Genomic DNA, 20,545 nt, shown 5'->3' with positions numbered 1-20,545 from the left:
TGGAGAGTAATTTGGAAGCTGGACCCCCACAACGTACATTTTAGAATGGGATGTCACTAGAGCATACCAGCACAGTCTCTGTCAGAGAGGAAGAAGCGAGGAGTGATCTCTCAGCAAATAAATGCTCTATGGGTTATGTGGGAAGGCTCCAGGCAGAACTGTGGCCTTCTAGCAAATAAGTAGCCATGCCTGTGTCAAAGTCAAATAAAAATATAGAGACAAATCTTTAAATGAAACATTTTATTTGGGAAAACAGTATTTCAATTTGTGGCATGCGCATAGACCAGGGTGGTCCTTGGTGTGTCCAAAGAACACAGAGAAGTTGGGGGTTTTATTGGAAAGAGAAATGTTATATATGGTTTTTAAAGAAAACTCATTGGCACTACCAAAGTTTTGGGGAGCAGGAAAGCTCCGATTGGTAAGTGATGGCTGTAGGTAAAACTCGTCTTAGAGTCATGACAGTTTGTTTCATTAGCTACTAGGTAAAACCGATATTAAGGTTATAGAAGGTCATTTCGGTATGGGGCTTGCAAGATTATCCCTGGGCAGGCACTTGTGCCCCAAGTGCTTTTCTTTTTCTCCCGTGGTCTCTGGACTCCAATTTAATTGGATATAATAAGATAACTCCAGTTCATATCATCAATTTTCACACCAACAACGTCCATTTTGTGTTTTTGTCTTCTGTCTAGTGCACCAATGGTAGCACTAAACAATGCCAGTAGGAGTCATAACAGATCAAAGAAATAGGAGAAATCTGAGATGGGGCTGGGTGGGTGAGAACCAGGGAGGAAGGAGCAGATAGATGAGGGAGAGAAAGAGGAAAAAGAAAGAGAAGAAACATGATGAAATACATATAGGAAATGTGGGCATTAAATGTTTTAACCAATATTGCAAGCATAAAGAAGAGAGATAGTGACACAAAAGACAGAAAAGCAAACAGCCCAAAAAAGACAGACAGAGACAAAGAGATGCAAAACTACATCATATGTCCAAATTCTTAAAATTAGCTTTGGCATAAGTTTTAAAACTGCTGACTTTACTACATAAAAGAAAAGAATGAAAGACACACAGACAGAGAGAGACACATGCGTAGACAGAGAGTCCAGTCATTGGTGGTATCATCTTTGCTCTTTATAAGACTTGTGGGTTATTAAATTTAGGGAGTCATCTAGTCCAATTCCCTCCTTTTACAGATGAGACAATTGAAGCTCATGATTTGCTCCAAACCTGCAGTGACTTAGTAGAAGTTCTAGGACTTCAAATTCAGGTTTTCTGAAGTCTAGCCCCTATCCTGTAGAGATGGCAAGTACTTAGCATTTTGTCAAAATCAATTCTCTATAAAACACAATACCTTGGGAGGCTGAGGCGGGCAGATCACGAGGTCAGGAGTTCGAGACCAGCCTGGCCAGCATGGTGAAACCCCATCTCTACTAAAAATACAAAAATTAGCTGGGCGTGGTGGCGTGCATCTATAATCCCAGCTACTCGGGATGCTAAGGCAGGAGAATCGCTTGAGTCCGGGAGGCGGAGGTTGCAGTGAGCCGAGACTGCACCACTGCACTCCAGCCTGGGTGACAGAACGAGACTCTGTCTCAAAAAAAAAAAAAAAAAAAACAAAACAAAAAAACAAAAAAAACCGCCTAGCTGCTCAGAGTTCCATTTAATTTCCAGATTGGCGGCTTTGAAACTTAAGAAAATCTAGTCTTAGGGTGGGTAAAGGATAGCTGCAGGGCTCTCTTTTCTGTTTTTGTGCTTTTGGGTGGACTATGTCTGTCCGTCTCTGTCTCTGTCTCTGTCTCTGTCTCTCCCTCTTATCATTTTACTCCATTCTCCAAATTGCAGTGGCAGTATGGATGGTCAGTCCGTTCTTCACACACTACAGCCAGAAGGAGCTTTCTAAACTGCAAATCTGATCATGTTACAGCTGTGCCTAAATCTATTGAATGGCTTCCCATTGCTCTAAGGATAAAGTTCAAATTCCTTTACATGGCTTAGGAGCTGAGCCCTGCACGGCCTGGAACTTGCTGACCTCTCATGCTAACCACTCGCCCCCTGCTTTATGCTCTGGCCATGCTGAACTCCTTCTAGTTGTTTATTTACACCAGGCTGTCTCTTACTACCAAATCTCCACACAAGCTGTGTCCTCTGCCTGGGACACTCTTCTCTTCCCACTCTTTCATATACTCATCTGGGTCTGGCTAAATTCTACTCCTTCTTCAGGGTTCAACTTAAGTACCACTGCCTCAAGAGGCTTTCCATGACCCCTATGCTGGGCTAGGTTGCCCTCTTTATGATCCTTCAGGGCCCTGAACTTTGTCGTGATACCATAGTTCATTAGCATTACTCATTCAATTAGCCTTGTCTCCCCCCACCCAAACTACAAGCTCTGTGGGGGCAGGAAACAGGTTTGCCTCTCTCAGTGCCTTTCACAGTTCCTGACAGAATATTTGTTGAATCAACAAAATAACAAAATAAAATGAAATAAAGGAACTTGTCTCCCTACCTTAGATGATGAGGCTAAATGAATCTTATAATTGAAAGGCCATTGGATGTCATCTGACTCAACTTCCATTTTATAGATAGGGAAGCCAAGGTTCAGAAAGGTGAGCTACTTAGTGGCCAAGCTAAGGTTTTGAACCCAGGTCTCTAGACTTCCAGTTCTGTGTTCTTTTATACTATACCACAGTAGCTCTCCAAAGTCAATTCTATCACCCTAGCAAAGCTCAGAGTTAATACTGGCTCCAGCAGATAAAAAACAAACCAAAGTAATTTCTCTAGTTTTCCCGAGAGTTCAACTCTAATGGTAGTTAGTGGCTCTTACTGGGTTCTGGAGTGTAGATGAGGAAATGGGGGCGGGTTGTAAGTGTATTCATTACTGTCCACTCTCAATTATATAAGTATAGTGCAGAAAAGCCTCATTATAGCCATTAACAACATACATGTAAGTGCTCTTTGGAAATACTATTTCGTAATGATTGTATTTAATCACCCAGCTTTTACCAGAGAGTTTTGCCCTCTTTTTCCATCTTGTGCTTTTAAATGTGCAGGGAGAAAGGATGCCAAAAAGAAGCAGCCACATGCCATTTTTCCTGCTCTCCCAAATATTCGTCCTTGCACTCCTCTCCAAAACCGTGGTGCCTAAAATCCCGCAACTATAAATGTATTCCTTTGACATTCAATCATTCAAGTATCATTCATTGTCTTCCGTTTGATTTGTAAATATAAATCTTCCTAGGCAGGGAGACATAGGGGCAAAATCACTATAGTGAATGTGTTGGAGACTTTCATGGGTGTGAATGAGTGGTGGATGGTGGGTGGAAGCTCAGAGGGGCCTGGTTGGGGGACAAAGCCTGGGGACACGTAAAGAGCGAAGAGAGAAGATGGGTACATGATTGGTGGTGAAACTGGAATTTCTTATTTCACCATTTTGATCAGGATTGGCTGAAAGTAAGAATTTCCATGGTGGATTTCTCTTTCCTGGGTTTTGCTAACAAACCAAAATAATCTCTCACTTTTCACCCTTCTTCCTATTTCATAGGACTTTGTTTCTTGGACTCTTCCCAATACCAAAATTTAACAAGATGAAAAGTTAGCCATTACTTTCTCCCTGATACCCTCACTCTTAGCAGACATTTGTCTCCAGCCTCACTATCTGGATGTCACCGTGTTGTTTACTCCAACTCCCTCTCATTCTCAAGGCACAGGGAGCCTATCCTTAGCCCTGTCACTTCCTTCTCCATTGTAGCCTTCCAGTGTATCTGGTTCCCTGTGTTGCTGCTACTACCCCTACCCCCATTTAGGCCCCTCTCACCTCACTACCTGCTCTTACTGCAATAACTTCCTAGCTGGTCTCCCTGATTCCAGCCTCTCTCCTTCAATCCAGCTTGTGCAGGTTGCCAGATTAATCTTCCCGAACAGGGCTTTCATCAAATCCCTCTCCAGCTCCAGCACCCCTACTGCCTTTTGTATTCACTCCAAATGCCTTCATTTGGCTCTCAGGGCCTCTCACCTTCTGCCCCCATTCTTCCAGACACCCGCCCTCCCCCACTTCATCAACCCCACTTCTCATTTCTCATTATTCCTTAACAGAGCCCTTCTCTTCAGCCGAGCTAATCTGCTTACCACCACCCGGCACACCCCCACCCGCAATTTGCTCCTTTCTGCCTCTTGTTCTTTTGCACATGCTGTTCTTTCTCCCTGCAAAGCCCTTACCTTCTCAGCTCCAGAAAGTTGCATCCTTGACCTTCCTAACAAGCACATTTAAAATTTAACTTTTCCAGGAAGTCTTCCTGGATTAATTTTGATCAGCTCAGTTTTTTATTAGTTTGAACCTGATGAAATTGCCGATATCTAACTGTTTTTGATTCACAAAAACGGTAACTTTATATAATTCAATCTAAAAGACTCTTCTTCCAGCTTTTGAGTACTGTATTTCTATTGTTAAGTTATATTTCTTTATACATTGCTTACAGTGCCCCCCTCCCAAGAAAAATTTCTGACATTCTCACTGCCATAAACTCTGCATGCAGAAATAATGTTTTGTCCCTGAAGGGGCCTGAAATGCAGCAGAGCACACAATGGGTGTTTAACTTTGACCTTTAATGGATTCATTTCCCTTTACTATATAGTGGCCCTCATCATTCCCTCTCTTTTATTGCAGTTAGGGGTGCATATGTCTGTGTTTCCTACTGGTCTGTGAACTTCTCAAGTTTGATTCGTCTCTGGCACCACCTCTGCACCTAGCACAGGGCATGGTACATAGTAGACCATCAATAAATATTTGCAGAACGGAGTTGAAGGAATTGTTGCACCTTTTTGTACTGCAAGGAACAGGAAGGCTGGGGTAACTCTAATCCTTTTAGAGGAGACCTAGAGAAAGCAACTTGTGAATCTCTTAGCCCCAGCACAATCAAATTACCAGACACATATAGATCTCAGCAAACAGCAAATCCATGGCAACCAGTGTGGTAGCACACTTGCCTTTCCCTGGAAACCTGCCAACCGCTACTTGCAGGCTCAAGAAAGCAAGCATCAGAGAATTTCTATACTCTGAGCTTCTGTGCCCTTTCCCACATCGCTGCTGTGTCTGCCTGCATGGTCCTGGGGTGGAGAGAGTAGTTTGTTTTCTCTGTTCATAATTCCTTAGAAGAATAGATTCAGACCCCGGGGGATGGGGGGCACTAGCATGGCAGTCTGTCTGATAAAAATATAAGGCAGTCAATAAAACAGTACCCTCTGAGCCCTTGAGGGCATTGCAGATGTTGTCAGTTAATCCTCCCTGCATTCATTACACAATGCTTTCTTTTTAGAGCTGCTGTGGACTGCCCCGGAACTGTTGAGAGCTCCAAGAGGCAGCAGGTTAGGTTCTTTTGCAGGAGACGTCTATAGCTTTGCCATCATCATGCAAGAAGTGATGGTCCGGGGTACCCCATTCTGCATGATGGATCTGCCAGCTCAAGGTAAGCGAGAGGTGAGAAAAGGGCCCCAGGGGTCCACCATGACCGAGATCATCAGACCAACTCAGGCTGTCATGATTTTCCAGAAGAGTGTTAGTGCTAACTGCCTGATAGTCTGCAAGCAGCTCAAGTTATGTACAGGTGGGACTTATAGCCAGACAGCTTTAGGCATCTGGAAGAAATTTCCCCACCCAAGAAGCTGGTCTTTTTTCAGACTGTGATGTAAAACAAGGGCCTGCAGGACTGATGCTAATCCCTTTTGTTTTTCTTTTTAATTTCACAGTTCCCTCTACTCCTTTGAGACACTCCCTGCCAAGTATTTTAGTATCCCTCATGATGCTTCTGGATGTCAAGGCCTTACCACTGTTTCCCTGTGACATGCTCCAGGCTTCCATCCTAATCTCCCACCAAGACACTTGGCTATTAGGCAGTATCCATCAATAATGACAAAATCAGTAGACAAAACTTTGAGGGGAAACAGGATATCTGTATATTCTCAAAGTATGAACCCACAAGATACTTACAAATTGCAAATGGAAAAAATAGAGTCTACAAGTAGAGGATCCTGTAGACACCACCTTAAACAAGCGATCAAGATTACCAATAATAAACTATTACCAGTAATACAGCACACCCATGTCATGTACCCATTGACATGATACACTAAGAAGGACACAATGTCACCTCAGTGTTATTCTTGTCACAAAAAAAATACATAACGTCAATCTAATAATGAAAAAACTTTAGACAAACCCCAGCTGACATTCTACAAAATAACCGGCTAGGACTAATCCAAAGTATCTAAGTCATGAAAGACAGGAAAATAATGATGAACTATCACAGACTGAAAGAGACAAAGACACAACAATTACATGCAATATGGGATCTTGAATTGGATTGTGGAACAGAAAAAGGACGTTAAGGGAAAACTGATGAAATTCAAATAAGAACCCTAGTAATATTATTGTACAAATGTTAATTTCCTTTGTACTATTTTTCTGTAAGTTATTAACAATAGGGGAAGCTGAGTGAAGGTGTACAGGCAATTGCACTATTTTTACAACTTTTCTGGAAGTTTAATTTTTTTTTTCAAAATAAAAACTTTTAAAAATGAAAAAGAAAGGAAAACTAAAACCACTTAGCTAGGCTTTGCCCCACTCAGGGTTCCACATTATTCCTCTACTTAAAGCCTTCCAACTGTTCCTCATCACTTTTTAAGTGAAGGTGAGACTCCTCCCATGACATACAAGGCCCTTTACAATCTGGCCCCTAGCTACCTCTCCAGGCTTATCTTCTGTCACTCTCCATATCCCAGCTAAACCACATGACTGGCAGGGCCCTGAAAGTATCATGGTCTCTCCCATCTCTGTGCCTCTTCACATACTAGGAGGTGGAATTTTTCCACCTCCTCCCAACCTTGCCTCATCCAACTCATGTCACCTTCTCTGGGAAACCTTCTCTGACTTCTTTAGTGTGGGTCAGCTGCCTTTTCTATACTCACAAGTGCCTATCTCAGCTAGAGCACTTATATTGTTTGCCACTGTTTATTGCAATTGGACTGTGAGATCCTTAAGAGTATGAATCATGCTGTGCCTAAGCAGAGAGGTGGCCCATTCAACTTGATGGTGTTCTGAGAAAGGGACAAAGACTTCATCTGCCAGAAAATGGATGAGGCAGTCAAGTTTCAGGGAGTACATGCTCATGGAATCTGTTGTACTGAGAGCACGATGCTGTAATGGAGAAATCATTACTGGTACAGCCTGACCTGGGTTAAAGGAACAGAATGTGTGATGTCACAAGGAGCTGAGAAGTCAGAGGCAACAACTGGAATTCTTTTATGGAGGCAAGGGGCTCATATTAGGGATAAAGCAGCACTGTTGGAGTGTTATAGCCAATTCAGGGGTGGGAAGGTCACACTGGTGGGGCAAGCAAAGCTTGGTTCCTGATGTGGCAGTTAGAATTGGAGGTGGTGGGGAGGGGACTAAAGATGAGAAATGAGCCTGAAGAGATAGGGACAAGAGCCTAGATTTTACTCTGTGGGTGATGGGGAGTCACAAAAGGCTTTTGAGCAAGAAAGTGACACGGCCAGATCTGTGTTTTAGGAAAGGTTTGGAGAAGGGTAGGCTGGAGGCAGAGAGATCAGTTTGAGGCCCAGTGTGGGTTGCTGGGGATAATGAGAGATAATGATTTTTTCTTTCCTGCTGCCAGGGAGTTTTCTTTTTGTAAAAAGGTCAGTCTGACTGCTCTAGGTCTTTTGTCACTAATGGCTGTTGGGTCTGAATAGGGAGTCTAAGAATTCCCAGTTGAAGTCTGAGACATTTGGAAGCAGGACAGTGTAACAGATTGAGATCGTCTGGGTTCAAATTTGAACTCTGTCACTTGCTAGCCATGTGACCTTGGGTAAGTTACTTACTCTCTTCATGTCTCAGTTTCCCTAGCTATAAAATTAAAATAAGAGTGCCTACCTCACCTGTTTGTATGTGAAAATCCAGTGAAATAATGCATGCAAAGCACATTACTGGTATATAGTAAATATTCCACTGGAAGTGGAGTTCATGGACTGTCAACCAGGAGGATCTTGATGAGGCCTGGAACTGTTTACTGCAGTTCTTAATTCCCTTTGCCTAGACACCAGGTAGAGACCTGGACCTAGGCTGGGCCTGGGCTTGGAAGAAGAGTTAAGTGGGTGTATTGTGGGGATTGGAAGGCTTAGATGATTGGGGATGGGTGAGGGGAGCCAGGTCACTGAAGTTAGAGCATTAGAATTGACATCAGATAGGCAGTATCTAAAACCTAGCAGAAGCAGAATAAAGTGCCTAAATGATACCAAGAGTCCAACTGATTAATTTCTCGCTTCTCCCCCATTGCCTAATGCAGCTTTTGCTCAAATATAATCTATATTCAGGCCACCTAAGGAGAGAGCAAAGGAGATGGCACTTCTGTGTTATCTCCTAACCTACCCCCTTCTTGGCTAAAAGTCAGTTATCTTTGCCAAATCTTGGTCCTTTTTTCCATAATTTGTAAACTTTTCTCTTCTCGCATCTGGACAGAAATCATAAACAGACTTAAGAAGCCTCCTCCTGTGTACAGACCAGTAGTTCCTCCTGAGCATGCCCCTCCAGAATGTCTCCAGCTGATGAAGCAGTGCTGGGCTGAGGCTGCAGAACAACGACCAAGTTTTGATGAAATATTTAACCAGGTAAGGACTCTGAATCTTATCATTGCCCAGGAGCCTTCCTGAAGTCAGCCTACACAAGGCTAACTCCTTGGGTCCTTGTCATATTGTGGAAGGAACCTCTTGCAAGGGGTAAGGGCACTCCTCTCGGAGGAACAGCCTGGGAGTGGCTACTTTGAGGCTCTTGGTGCTGGAGTGTCATCAGCACATCCTTCAAGAGCCCAAAGATTGGTTCAAGTGTTCTTCTGTGTCTGAACCTCTGTTCCAGATCATCCACAATCTGACCTGATCAACCTTTCAGAGATGGAATTGAACCCTCAGGCATTTGTAAGGCAATGGCATTGAAACTATTAGATGATGGGTATCATGGAATAGATGGGGCTCCTCACAGACCATGTTTATTTTGGGGATACCAGAGAACTCTCATGAGTGTACCAATTAGACAATTTCAGATTGTTTTTGGAAGGTCAGGAAAAATATGGAGTGTTTGAAAGGGTGTTCAAGATGGAAGAAAGAGAATGCGCAAATGTGGTGTGCAAAAGCAGGAGATTCCTTAAGTTTCCAGGCAATGGGGTACATGAAAAGTGATAACCTTCCTCCTTAAGGTACTGAATTTCTAAAGGGGGTGATTCTTTCCCTAGAGGGGGAGATTGAAAGGGGAGTGAAGGAAAGGACAGAGTGAGCCCTGCTATGGAAGCTAGGGTGCAATTCCAATGTTGGAGCATGCAGTTTAGGCTTTGTTGCAATTACAGGACACCAAAACTGAGGGTGCTCACCGTGAGTGCTGTGTCAGCTCTGGCAGAGAGGCTTTTGTGCCTGGCTGGAGTACAGCAATGAGATGCTTTATGAGTGGCAGGTATCTGAGGCGGAAAGAGAGAAAGAGTTGGGTTGAAAGCCTGAGGGGCCCTGCTTATGAAGTCATCCGTGTCCCCAGCTAACAATGCCTCCATTAGCCCGGCTGAGTTTCTTGAGGACACTCAAACAGGTGTTCAATAGTATGGAAAAGGCGAAGGACCATGAAGGTCAAATTTCTAAAACCTTACCATGAGGCAGGAGAAAGAGCATTTGCCCCTGTGTTGATGCTAGAGATGTTATTTCAGAAGGCAGCAGAGAAGCCAGTGATAGATAGGGGGAGTGTACATCATGAGACTTTCAAACAAGACATTGCTATAGCTGCCCTCACTAAAATGCTTCAGTGGAAGTTTAGGCTGTCTGATGACAAGGCTAGCCACCTAACTTCCTGCAGTTAATAAAACTTAAGTGAGAGGAGGAGGAGAGGGAGGTTCCCTGGGTTAGGCAATAGGGGGAGCCCAAAGGATCTAAAGTGGCTACCAGGTTATCCCCAGGACTTCGATGGACCTGCAGATGTGAACCAGGCTCAGAAGGGAAACTCCTAGTGTTGGCCTTGGGGCATTGGGTGCTAGGTGGAGCATGTGTGGCCCAGTTATACATAAAAGGTTCACCGGGACAGAGCCCTAGATGTCTGTTTAGCAAAACCACCTCCGATTTTTTGTTGTTGTGAACACAGTTATGTGCATGTTGACTATAGCAGTGCAGAGGGGCTACCCCTCATGATTCTAATACTATGCCTAACTCCCTGTTACTGTAGATAGACAAGGTCCCAAAAAGGCATATTGAAAATTTGTGACATGCAGACATCTCTAAGGCATCAGGGCATAGAATGGGGGCAAAATCAGTTGAATTTTACATCACTCTGACTGACCGAAGGACAGGTGCTAGAGGACACCACTATTCTTGGACTCCATGGTAAGAAATAGGGGTTGATTTTATCATGTGGATCTTGAGCCCTCTGTAAGAGGTCAAGGAACCTCTCACTGTTCAAAAACTGGCAACATAGTGGCATTTGAAGATAAGAAGGATTTAGTAGACTGATGATCCAGAAGAGTAAAAGGGCACTTTTTTTACTACCTCTCTCCCCTTACCTCACACACAATTGGCCTGGGCTCAAGACCAAATCCTTTTGTCTTCCAAGTGGCTACTATTCACGTGATAGCACCTCAGAACTGAAGGAGCCGGCTCAGAGCACCTTGGCTCAGGCTTGAAAGAACCAGAAGTGTAGGGGAAGAACTGGTGGGGGGAGGAGGGCGGGGGCAGCGGTGCAGTGGAAGTGCCCTGTAAATGGGTCAGGATGACAGTGAGGATGGGTGGTGACTTTTCCTATTTATATCTGGGTTCACCTTTTCTGCCCTGGCATTTTAGTGGAATGGATTTGTGATAAGGGGACCTGCTCCATCATCTCTGAGTTTGAGGAGTAAGCATTTTCTGGTTCCCTTTTCTATTTTACTTCCAGTTTAAAACTTTCAATAAAGGGAAGAAGACCAATATTATTGATTCTATGCTTCGGATGTTGGAGCAATATTCTAGCAACTTGGAAGATTTGATTCGGGAGCGGACTGAAGAGCTGGAAATTGAAAAACAGAAAACAGAAAAGCTTCTAACACAGATGCTACCACCGTATGTGAGAACACCTGAGGAGTGTGAATCCTTATAACAGTGTGTTCTGTTAAAAAAAAAAAAAAGAAAGAAAAATTTACCCATCAACTAACTGCTGCCTCCCCTTGTCCTGCACCCTCTCTCCTCCTAGTGGGCTTGAGTCACACCTTCAAATCAAAGTAAAATTGGAAACCAAGGGAGCAGAGCACACATCCTAATTTTCCACTACCTGTAGATCATGCTGGTCATTTAAGTTTTTGTGCCTTGTTTTTTCTGTATGTCACTTCGTGACTTTGCTAGGAGGTTGAACGATTAAAAGAAAGCAGTTCTTTGAGCTCCTAGAGGAAAGTAGCAAGGTCGTTTTTCCAGGTCTTTCCTCTCTTAGCTGAAAACCTTATCTGTTGCTACAGTTTCCAAGTTTTCCAGGGCACCTTACTTATTATGTTGTAACATGATCTTCTAGGAGATAATTAAGGAAACTAGCCTCATGAGAGGGCAATCACCTGGGAGCATTCCCCAGGGGTCTGAGTTAGCAGTATAGAGAGATGAAAAACCTCCACATGAAGGCACAGACCAGGTCTGTCTAGTGCTGTATTCCAGCACCTGGCACAATTTCTGACCGATTGTAAGCACTTAAAATTTATTTGTAGAATAAATGAACGAATTCATGTTTTCATCCATGTAACACTTTCTTCTTCATCATTTATTAGCAGTGATTTTTAGAGGTTTATTTGGTGTATTTTTAGCAGGTGTATGTGGCATGAAGGGGGACCAGTGTCATCTTAGGAATAGCTGTGTCTGCTTTTCAGATCAGTTGCTGAATCTCTCAAAAAGGGCTGCACAGTTGAACCTGAGGGCTTTGACTTGGTCACCTTGTACTTCAGCGACATTGTGGGCTTCACAACCATTTCAGCCATGAGTGAGCCCATTGAGGTGGTGGATCTTCTGAATGACCTGTACACACTCTTTGATGCAATAATTGGCAGTCATGATGTCTACAAGGTAAGTTAATTAGCAGGAAAATATATTCCATAGTGAAATTTTTATATGAGGCCCATCCATGTGTATTCCAAAATGGAAGAATAAAATTTATGGAATATTGTTATTTAGGAATAACAAATTAAATAGTACACCCCTTCCACTGGTATATCACTGGAAATGAAAGCCAGGTAGAATGCATGTAATTTCCCAGTTTACAAAATAACAACTTTCAACCCAGCAAAAGATTGCCAGTCAGATTTCTTTTGAACTTTTTTTCTAGAATTGGGACTAAGAAGATGTTGGGACCAAGAGAGTTACTGCACATCAGTGGCTGAGTACTCATAGTGTAGGCAGTACTGTACTAGGCACTGAAGGGGATAAAGAGGAAGTATTGGTGTTTTGCCCATAGTTGGTGACTGCTACAGAGTTCATCTTGGTAAGGTTTGTGTAGATCTAATACATGCTATAAAAATTTGGTCTCCTCCTTCAGGTGCTGTTTTATATGGAGAGAACTTGGCATTACAGCAGGGAAATATTAGACTCGAGGCTCTTTGGGATTGCTACAGGGTAACCGAAAGGCTGCCTATTGGTCTGAGGTCTGGGGAAGTGATTAATTGTGGGGTGGCAAGCCACTGTTCCCACCTTCTCTCACTCCTCCAGCCTTTGAATTTTCACTCTTTCTATTAGAGTTTGCAAAATGACTACATTGACTAATTTTGATGCCATGCTTCCTTACCTTTGTTTATATACGTTGTCTTGTCTCTAGGCAAAAATGGCTAAAAATCTCATAGCTGTGCAGGGACATTTCTACATTGTCTGCATCATGGATACTTGTCTTATTGATGGAGAAAGATGCCCCAGGCATCCTAAACTTTAGACAGCTTCTCTGTCCCAGGACCAAAGTAGAGCTGAAGAATGAGTAGCTCCATTCATTGGATTCTTCACAGTAGTCTGAAATGTTCTAGCTCTCAAATCACACACAAGAAAGTGTGTTTATCTCAGATTAGACAGGGCCTTTTCAGGTCAGACAGAGAGCCTCAGGGCTAGGCCAAGCCACCTAAATAGGGCTCAGAAATAAACATCATACCTGTCAATCAGCAGGAGCTGCAAGCTAATCAAGAAGCACACATGGAAACCACGATGCAGGAAAAATCCATGGAATCAGAGTACCTGTCTTAACTTGTTGAACTCAAGCAGCCTGAAGAGAAAAACAAATCACTGAAAGCTAATTCAGTTGAAACTAAAATCAAGGATGATTCAGCGTGGGCTGTAACACAGCTACCGGTTTAATCAATCCAGCTGATTTTGTTCAGACAATTGTTGGGGGTCTTAGCAATAGGCCATTAGATATTTTGGTACTTAATGGTTGCAGTAGGGAGTTAATGGGCTGTTCTTAGAACAGAGCAGGGCTATATAAATCCAAAAATGAAATTTATGTTTTTTCAGCCCTGTTTATTAAAAACGGCACAGTGCAAAGGAAATAAAAATTGAACCGGCAGCAAATGACCAAACTCATTTGTATTTTCATTTTCTTTACCTGTAAAATTTGAATCACCTCCCCTCGTACTTGATAATCTGAAATGGAAGTGAGAAGGCTACTGTAGAATTATGAAGTTAGTGATTCAGTTTCAGTTCTCCTGCCACTATCTGCATCTCAGTTGCACCCTTTTCTAAACCTCCTTTTCCCTCTCAGCATCCTTGTGTTGACTGATACAACCCACAATTTTCCACAGCAGTCTGTACACCAAGACCATGCATCCCCATACTCCCTGCTCTTCTAATCTCCTCATCCATATCCTTGGGGCCTCCTGGGTGACTGACTCATCAAAGCTAAAGGGTCAACAACTAATCTCTGATAATGGCCAGCCACTGACTTTCCCCTTGCATGTAGCATTTACATTGTAATCCTTCCTTCCTGTGTGCAGGCTGGCTTGCCTATCTGAGGGCAGGTATCCTTTCCTCAAATTGCACAAGGTAAGGGAGACCTTGGATGGAAACATGTTGAGGCAGAAAGTCCTATAGATTGAAAGGATGATTGTTATTGGCTATAGTAATTCATGATGAGGAGCCTATTGCTGATTGCTAAACTTCTTTCTCTGGAGCTGAATCATACCCACAGTTCCAAGGCTGGTTTCAAGACGTACCTATTTGATAATGATGATGATGATGGTAATGGTGATGATGATGATGATGGTGATAGCTTGAACTAATTATATATTATCATCCAATAGGCAGGTTTTGCATGCTTTGACATATATTAAATTATTTATTCCTTAGAAAACCCTACGAAGTTTTTACTATCATTATCACTATCTTACAGATAAGGATACTGAAGTACAGAGAGATTAAGTGATTTGCCCATGGCCACACAGTTTGTAAGTGTTGAATCTTAAATGCTAATCAAGATGGCATAACTTCAGTTTCATGTTCTTAACTGTTGTATTCTGTCAGTGCAGTTCTCTGGGAACACATGGGTTTTAACTGGATTCAAACTTGTAGTAACACAGTCTGACTGGCACATTTCATAAAAAGTCCCTGCAGCTTAGTTATGTTTTGGATTTACCCAAAAAGTTTCAACTTACTGGTTATCTAACAGAGTGAGCACACTTCTGTGGGGAAGGTGAGGAACATAGATTTGGCTTTATTTCCAAGTGTCCAGCCCTAACCGTCCCCCGCAAAGCAGTTGAGGGCCAGTACTGCTCCTCAGGGAGGTAGCAGTAGGAGAGGAGGAGGTAACTGGTGGAAAGAGACTCAGTTCTCATACCCAACAGGCCTGCAAAACTAACTTCATCATATTAGCAAGGCAAAGCAGAGGGAATAGGCTTGTTCTTCCTTTCCCCTTCCCTATATTTTCCTTAAGGCTATCCTAGCTTATTTACCCCAAATAATCTATAGAAACATTTGCTGGGAAGCATCATAGGCACCTTCTCCTAAGATGCTCCCCAATAGACACCCTAGGGACAGTCCCAGAAATCTCCCTTTTCTCTTCTCCCCAAATGTCTCAGAGCCTGGTATTTTTCTAAGGTCAATCAGGAGCCTGTGAGGTAGCTACACTTATTTCAGAATCTCTTGGTGTGGGGCCTAGACTTCAGTATTTTTAATAAAGCTCCTTAAGCAATTCTAACATGCAGCCAGACTTGTGGATCATTGACAGTCCCTCTCTGCCTTTCTCACTTTAGAACAAGACCACCTGGCCTCCATTACACCCTTACAGCTCTGTGCTAAAAAGAAGCACAAATAAGTTGTTTGCTAATTCTATTTTTCCTAATTCCCAGGTAGAGACCATTGGAGATGCCTACATGGTGGCTTCAGGCCTCCCAAAGAGGAATGGCAGTAGGCATGCAGCTGAGATTGCAAACATGTCCTTAGATATCCTGAGCTCTGTGGGCACTTTCAAGATGCGGCACATGCCAGAGGTGCCAGTCCGAATTCGAATTGGCCTGCACTCAGGTAATAACCAGTTAAAGTAAGAGGAAACATTCTCATGCGCCTCTAGGAAGACTAAAAAAGAAAGGGAAAAAGGTAGCTCTCCCCTGATTCCTGGCCACTGGATTATCCAGGTGTCCAGGGCTGCATAATTCCTTTATGCCTACCCAAGTTTACTCTCCTCCCAGTACCTGCACTAACACAGTGGGCAGCAGCTCCTTGTTCCAGGTACTAAACCCTTATAATCTACCATTTTGGTTAGAGGCAATATTTCCATGTTTGACTATGCTGCAAGATCAACAGGTATATGTGGTAGTTAGGATAATTCATTTGATTAATTAAAATCCCAACTTCTGAACTATTTTCCTCCCACATTCATTACCTACTAGCTCCTCTTGCTTCTGTATCCACTCCCCACCTTTTTCTCTTTGCTCTGCTTTTCTAGGCTCCTTTCCTTCCCCCATCCTTTTCACCCCTTTCCTACCAAACTTCTTTAAAAAAATGAATGACATCCACTGTGCCATTTCTTCACTGTCCACACCCTCCTTAGCTCCTTTGCAATCTGACTTCAGTTCTCACCACTTTCCCCAGTCCTTGTCTGCCTTTACCTCTGCAGCATCTGGAATTCATGACAAGCCTCCCTAAAATGCTCCTCAATTGGCTTTTATGACATGCTCCTCACTCTGTGAATGCTGCTTTTCACTTTATTTACTGGTTCTCTTGACTCTTCCTGTTCTCTAACATTTTCTGCAAAGCTCTCGGTCTTATGATCTCTTTGCTGTCTGCATGTCTCACCTCTAATTTATTACTCAACCCACAGCAACCTGACTTTCATTTCCTACCACTGTCTGATAATTCCTTTTGTCTCGAATTGTCCCTTATATTGGTATTCTCCAGTGTTCTGTCATGATCCACTGTTTTTCTCCTCCTACACACTCTCATGGGTGATCTCATTCATATCTGTGGTTTAACTACCACTTGTATGCTGATGACTTCCAACTCTACAGCTTTAGTGCAGTCTTCTCCCTTAAGCTTCAGCCTTCTATACCAAAATTCCTGTTGATATGCCCACCTGAATGTTCCACATGGACCTTAGAGTCGACACATCTAAAACAGATTTTTTTTTTACCCATACAAACTTCCTGCTCTTCTTATATTTATTCTCTATTTCAGTTGGTGGTACCACCATTGACCTAGTTACTCCAGTTAGTCTTGAGAGTCATTCTCTTTGACTCCTCCCTTACTCTGACCTTTAACATTCAACTAACTACTAAGTCTTGAACACTTTATCTTTTAAATATTTATTGATCTCTCTTGTCTCTTATTCACTCTCACAACCCAAGCCTAGGACACCAACATCTCTCGCCTGGATCACTGCAATAGCATCTTCTTGCTTCCACTCTTGCCTCTTACCATCCATCCTTCTCATAGTCATCAGCATAATCTGTGTTTCCTTGTCTGTCCTTCCATTGGCTTTAAGCTCCTTGGTGGCAGGAAGCATATCTTACTCATGTTTGTATCCAGAGTTCTTAGCACATAGCAGGTGTTTGATTTTTTCTTTTAGAGAAAAGCCCTCATCTGTCATTTGTGCTTCAGTTTCACAATTCCAACCCCCCTCAGCATACCTCTTCTTGTACGGTTCGCCATTGTTTCAAATTTAACATATTTAAAACTTCAAGTCATCTTTTCCCACAAATCAGCATGAACTCACAAGCTCATGGCAATTTTCTCATGGTTGTCAATCAGATAGCCAATAAATCTGTTGATTCTTTTATGTCTCTCTTATTACTTCTTCATGGCCATCCACTTCTTTTTTTTTTTTTTTTTCATCCGCCTCCGTTTCTCTTCTCCTGCCTCAGCCTCTCCGTAGTGGGATACAGGGCCCGCCACCAGCCCGTAATTTTGGTAGAGATGGGGTTTCACCGTGGTCTCGGTCTCCTGACCTCGTGATCCGCCCGCCTCAGCCTCCCAAAGTGCTGGGATTACAAGCGTGAGCCACCGCGCCTGGCCCATCCACTTCTTATCATTGCCTCCTTTTAAGTACTTTGTGCTTGGATTACTGCAGCAGCCATCTAGAGGGTTTTCCTGGTTTTACTTTTTCCCCTTTCAATGCATTTTATACACTGATCTGAGAAAAAAGATCATGCAATTCCTTGCTCAAAATTCTCTAGTGTTTCAAGATCCTCCATCTTGTTCAACCCACTTAATCCAACCTTGTCTCCAGTTTCTCGTGAGCCATGTGAACTAGGCAGACTGTTCTCTCTAAGAGCTTCCCCAATTCCCTGTACAATCCCAACCACAAGCCTTTGATTTATGTCCCTTTTCCACTGTTCAAATCCTACTCACCCATCAAGACCTAGATCAAATCCTACCTTCTCCACTGGACCCTTCTTGATTGAGTCAGGTCCTAATAAGCACCTCCTCCCATTTTCTGAATTATTATAGCACCTCTGTCTGTGCTTCTTGCCTCAGCCATATGTTGTCTTGGGTTACTGCTTAATTGCTTCCTCTTCGATAGTATCTTCTCTTCAATTAGACTATAAATTCCTGGAGAACTGAGACTATGTGTTACATTTCTTTCTTATTCCCCTTGGTGCCTAGCCATAAAAACAGAGCAGAAGGCCAGGCATGGTGGCTCATGCCTGTAATCCCAGTATTTTGGGAGGTCGAGGTGGGGGGATCACTTGAGCTCAGGAGTTCGATACCAGCATGGGAAATATAGTGAGATCCCCATCTCTTTTTAGGAAAAAAAAATCAGAGCAGAAACCAGAAAGGTGAAGGTGAAGAACTTTCTGGATAGTCCCAGACTGACTTTTCAGTACGGCTGCTGAAGTTTTCTCAATTACCTTGAACACTTAATACAGCCATATTAAAATGTAAGAACAAAAAATTATAAATGCAAAATATCCTTTTATTATTTATACATACTGCTTTTCCATGCCCCAACACAGATAATTGAAAGTCAGCTCTATTTGTTTTCAGATTTTTGAAATGTTTTAGAATAATTCTCTTGATAGACACAGTTTGGGAGCCAGATAAACCCATGAAAGCCTTTCTTCCAACCCTAAGGCACAAGAAAAAGTCACATTTTTTTCCTTACAACAAACACGTTTGGACCCTGAGTCCCTGCCCAGGCCTTTCTGGTTTGGGTTTGATACTTATTTGTCCCTGTTGACAGATATAAGCATCTCAGGTGTAACTGTTACGTGGAACAAAGGTATAAATCAGAAGGGCAGTCATGTCTGCATTGTTATAAATTTGCTTTCTTGTAGGGCAAAGAGTTCATTACTCATTATGTCTTTCTTCAGATTCCCAGAGCTATATGATGGCAACTTTTATTCTTTTACAAAGATACATTCCTTCCTGTTTGCACTATTCCTCTATTAGCATTGGGTGCATACCTGTTGACTGTAATTCCAACCCCCTGCTACTCTATAGGGCCGGTTGTTGCTGGAGTGGTGGGCCTCACCATGCCCAGATACTGCTTGTTTGGAGACACTGTGAACACAGCTTCTCGGATGGAATCAACAGGCTTACGTGAGTACCTAATAGAGGGATGGATAGGATGGCACTATCCTGCTATTGAGAAGGTGATTCTTCTTCAGAGAGGTGAAAGAGAGCAGGGTACTTGATGTTTCGATGTTTCGATGTTTCAATGTTTTAAAGAAAAATAAAAGATAATTTGAGAAGATTAAGATGTATCATGCATTTTCCTGGTCTCTAATGGCAAACCAGTAGGGGGTGATGTTGGACTGAACATGTATCTTTCTTGTTCTAGAAATGAAGCTGTAGCTAAGTGACACCAAAACAGCCACTCAATTTGATAAAAACAACCGAAATAGTATTTTGGGTAAAGAAAAAAATTGGCCGGGCTTCTGGGTTTGTGGGAGTCATGTTGAGAAAAGAACTACATAAGGGACTGACATTTTCCATTTTTCAACTAGTTTGTGGAGACGCACTGAAGCCAGCTGCCTCCCAGTTGGCTGCTGTTTGCTGTTGCAGTCCCCTTTTTGAACCAGTTAGGACCCCAGGAGTTCTGGCTTCATCAAATAGCCTCTAGAATTTAGCTAGCAATAATCCCTCAATCCAAGTAGCTTGGAATTCTGAAATAATTTATTGCAACTTCCCCGTATATAAAACCCTTAGCTTCTATCAAAACAGACATAGTATCAAAGATACCATTTCTTCTCTGCTTCTTTGAAAAGAAAACTGTACAAACCATATGCCATTTGTCTGTTGTTTGTAAGATGCTGGCTCAACTCTTACTCGGTTATTTACTGCCACTACAGAATCACAATGTGCCTTTTGCTTATATCATGGTTGAGCAAAGCATTTTTTATGCTACTATAGGAAAAGCATAGAGAATAACATTCAATTCTATATGCAGTTTTCATGGATTTTATACCAAAAAAGGGAAGAAACCACTTAAGCCCTTAGAAGGGCTTAACTCTGGCAAGACAAATTCTTCTCAAACTTCAGCAATATACTCAAACTAGTCCCTGATGTTATGGTGGACTGTATCACAGTGGGTGGTGCCCTGTCTGACCCCACTTCCCATCACTCATGTGTAGAAACAGGCTTACACAATGGGTCCAGTCTTAGTCAATCTAGCCTGTGCAGCCATGATTAAGGAGGCAGTATGGAACTTAGAAGCTGTTGTCAGAATAAATTTTCTGACATCTGGGAAAGTCTTCAAACTCCTTAGATATGGCAGAGGCCATGGAAGTAGTCATCCAGGAACTGCTGCATTAATATGACTTTGCATATGACTTTACTCTTGAAGTGCAACCCAAGATGAAGTGAAATTTATCATGGAACTGCAGTGCAGATCTGGCACAGTATTCTGGACTGATGTAAGCTTGCAGAAGGCTGAAGTCATATTCTGGTCTGAACCAGGGAAAACTCCACACATTTCACATTGGAAATACAAAGTTGAGACCAGAAATTGAATTTTGAGATTTAGACAGCACCTTGCCCAGTGATCAGCTAGAACGAAGAAAATGGAGTGAATCACCCACAGCAGGTGTTTATTAAGCACTGACTGTGCAAGGAA

General features: G+C 42.7%; 1 protein-coding gene across 1 annotated transcript in view; it reads left to right on the top strand.

Annotated features, from left to right (window-relative positions):
- GUCY2F (guanylate cyclase 2F, retinal) overlaps positions 1-20,545 on the top strand; it is a 105,593-nt gene that overhangs the window by 74,290 nt on the left and 10,758 nt on the right. The window contains 6 exon segments of the mRNA XM_032756413.2: positions 5,310-5,459; positions 8,507-8,655; positions 10,943-11,106; positions 11,895-12,087; positions 15,342-15,516; positions 18,931-19,029. Of these exon segments, the coding sequence (XP_032612304.1) occupies positions 5,310-5,459; positions 8,507-8,655; positions 10,943-11,106; positions 11,895-12,087; positions 15,342-15,516; positions 18,931-19,029 (930 nt within the window).

Source organism: Hylobates moloch, unplaced genomic scaffold (genome assembly GCF_009828535.3).
Source record: "Hylobates moloch isolate HMO894 unplaced genomic scaffold, HMol_V3 SCAFFOLD_7, whole genome shotgun sequence".
Lineage (NCBI taxonomy): Eukaryota > Metazoa > Chordata > Mammalia > Primates > Hylobatidae > Hylobates > Hylobates moloch.
The sequence above is the reverse complement of the archived record's forward strand: the minus strand, read 5'-3'. Positions and strand labels throughout refer to the sequence as shown.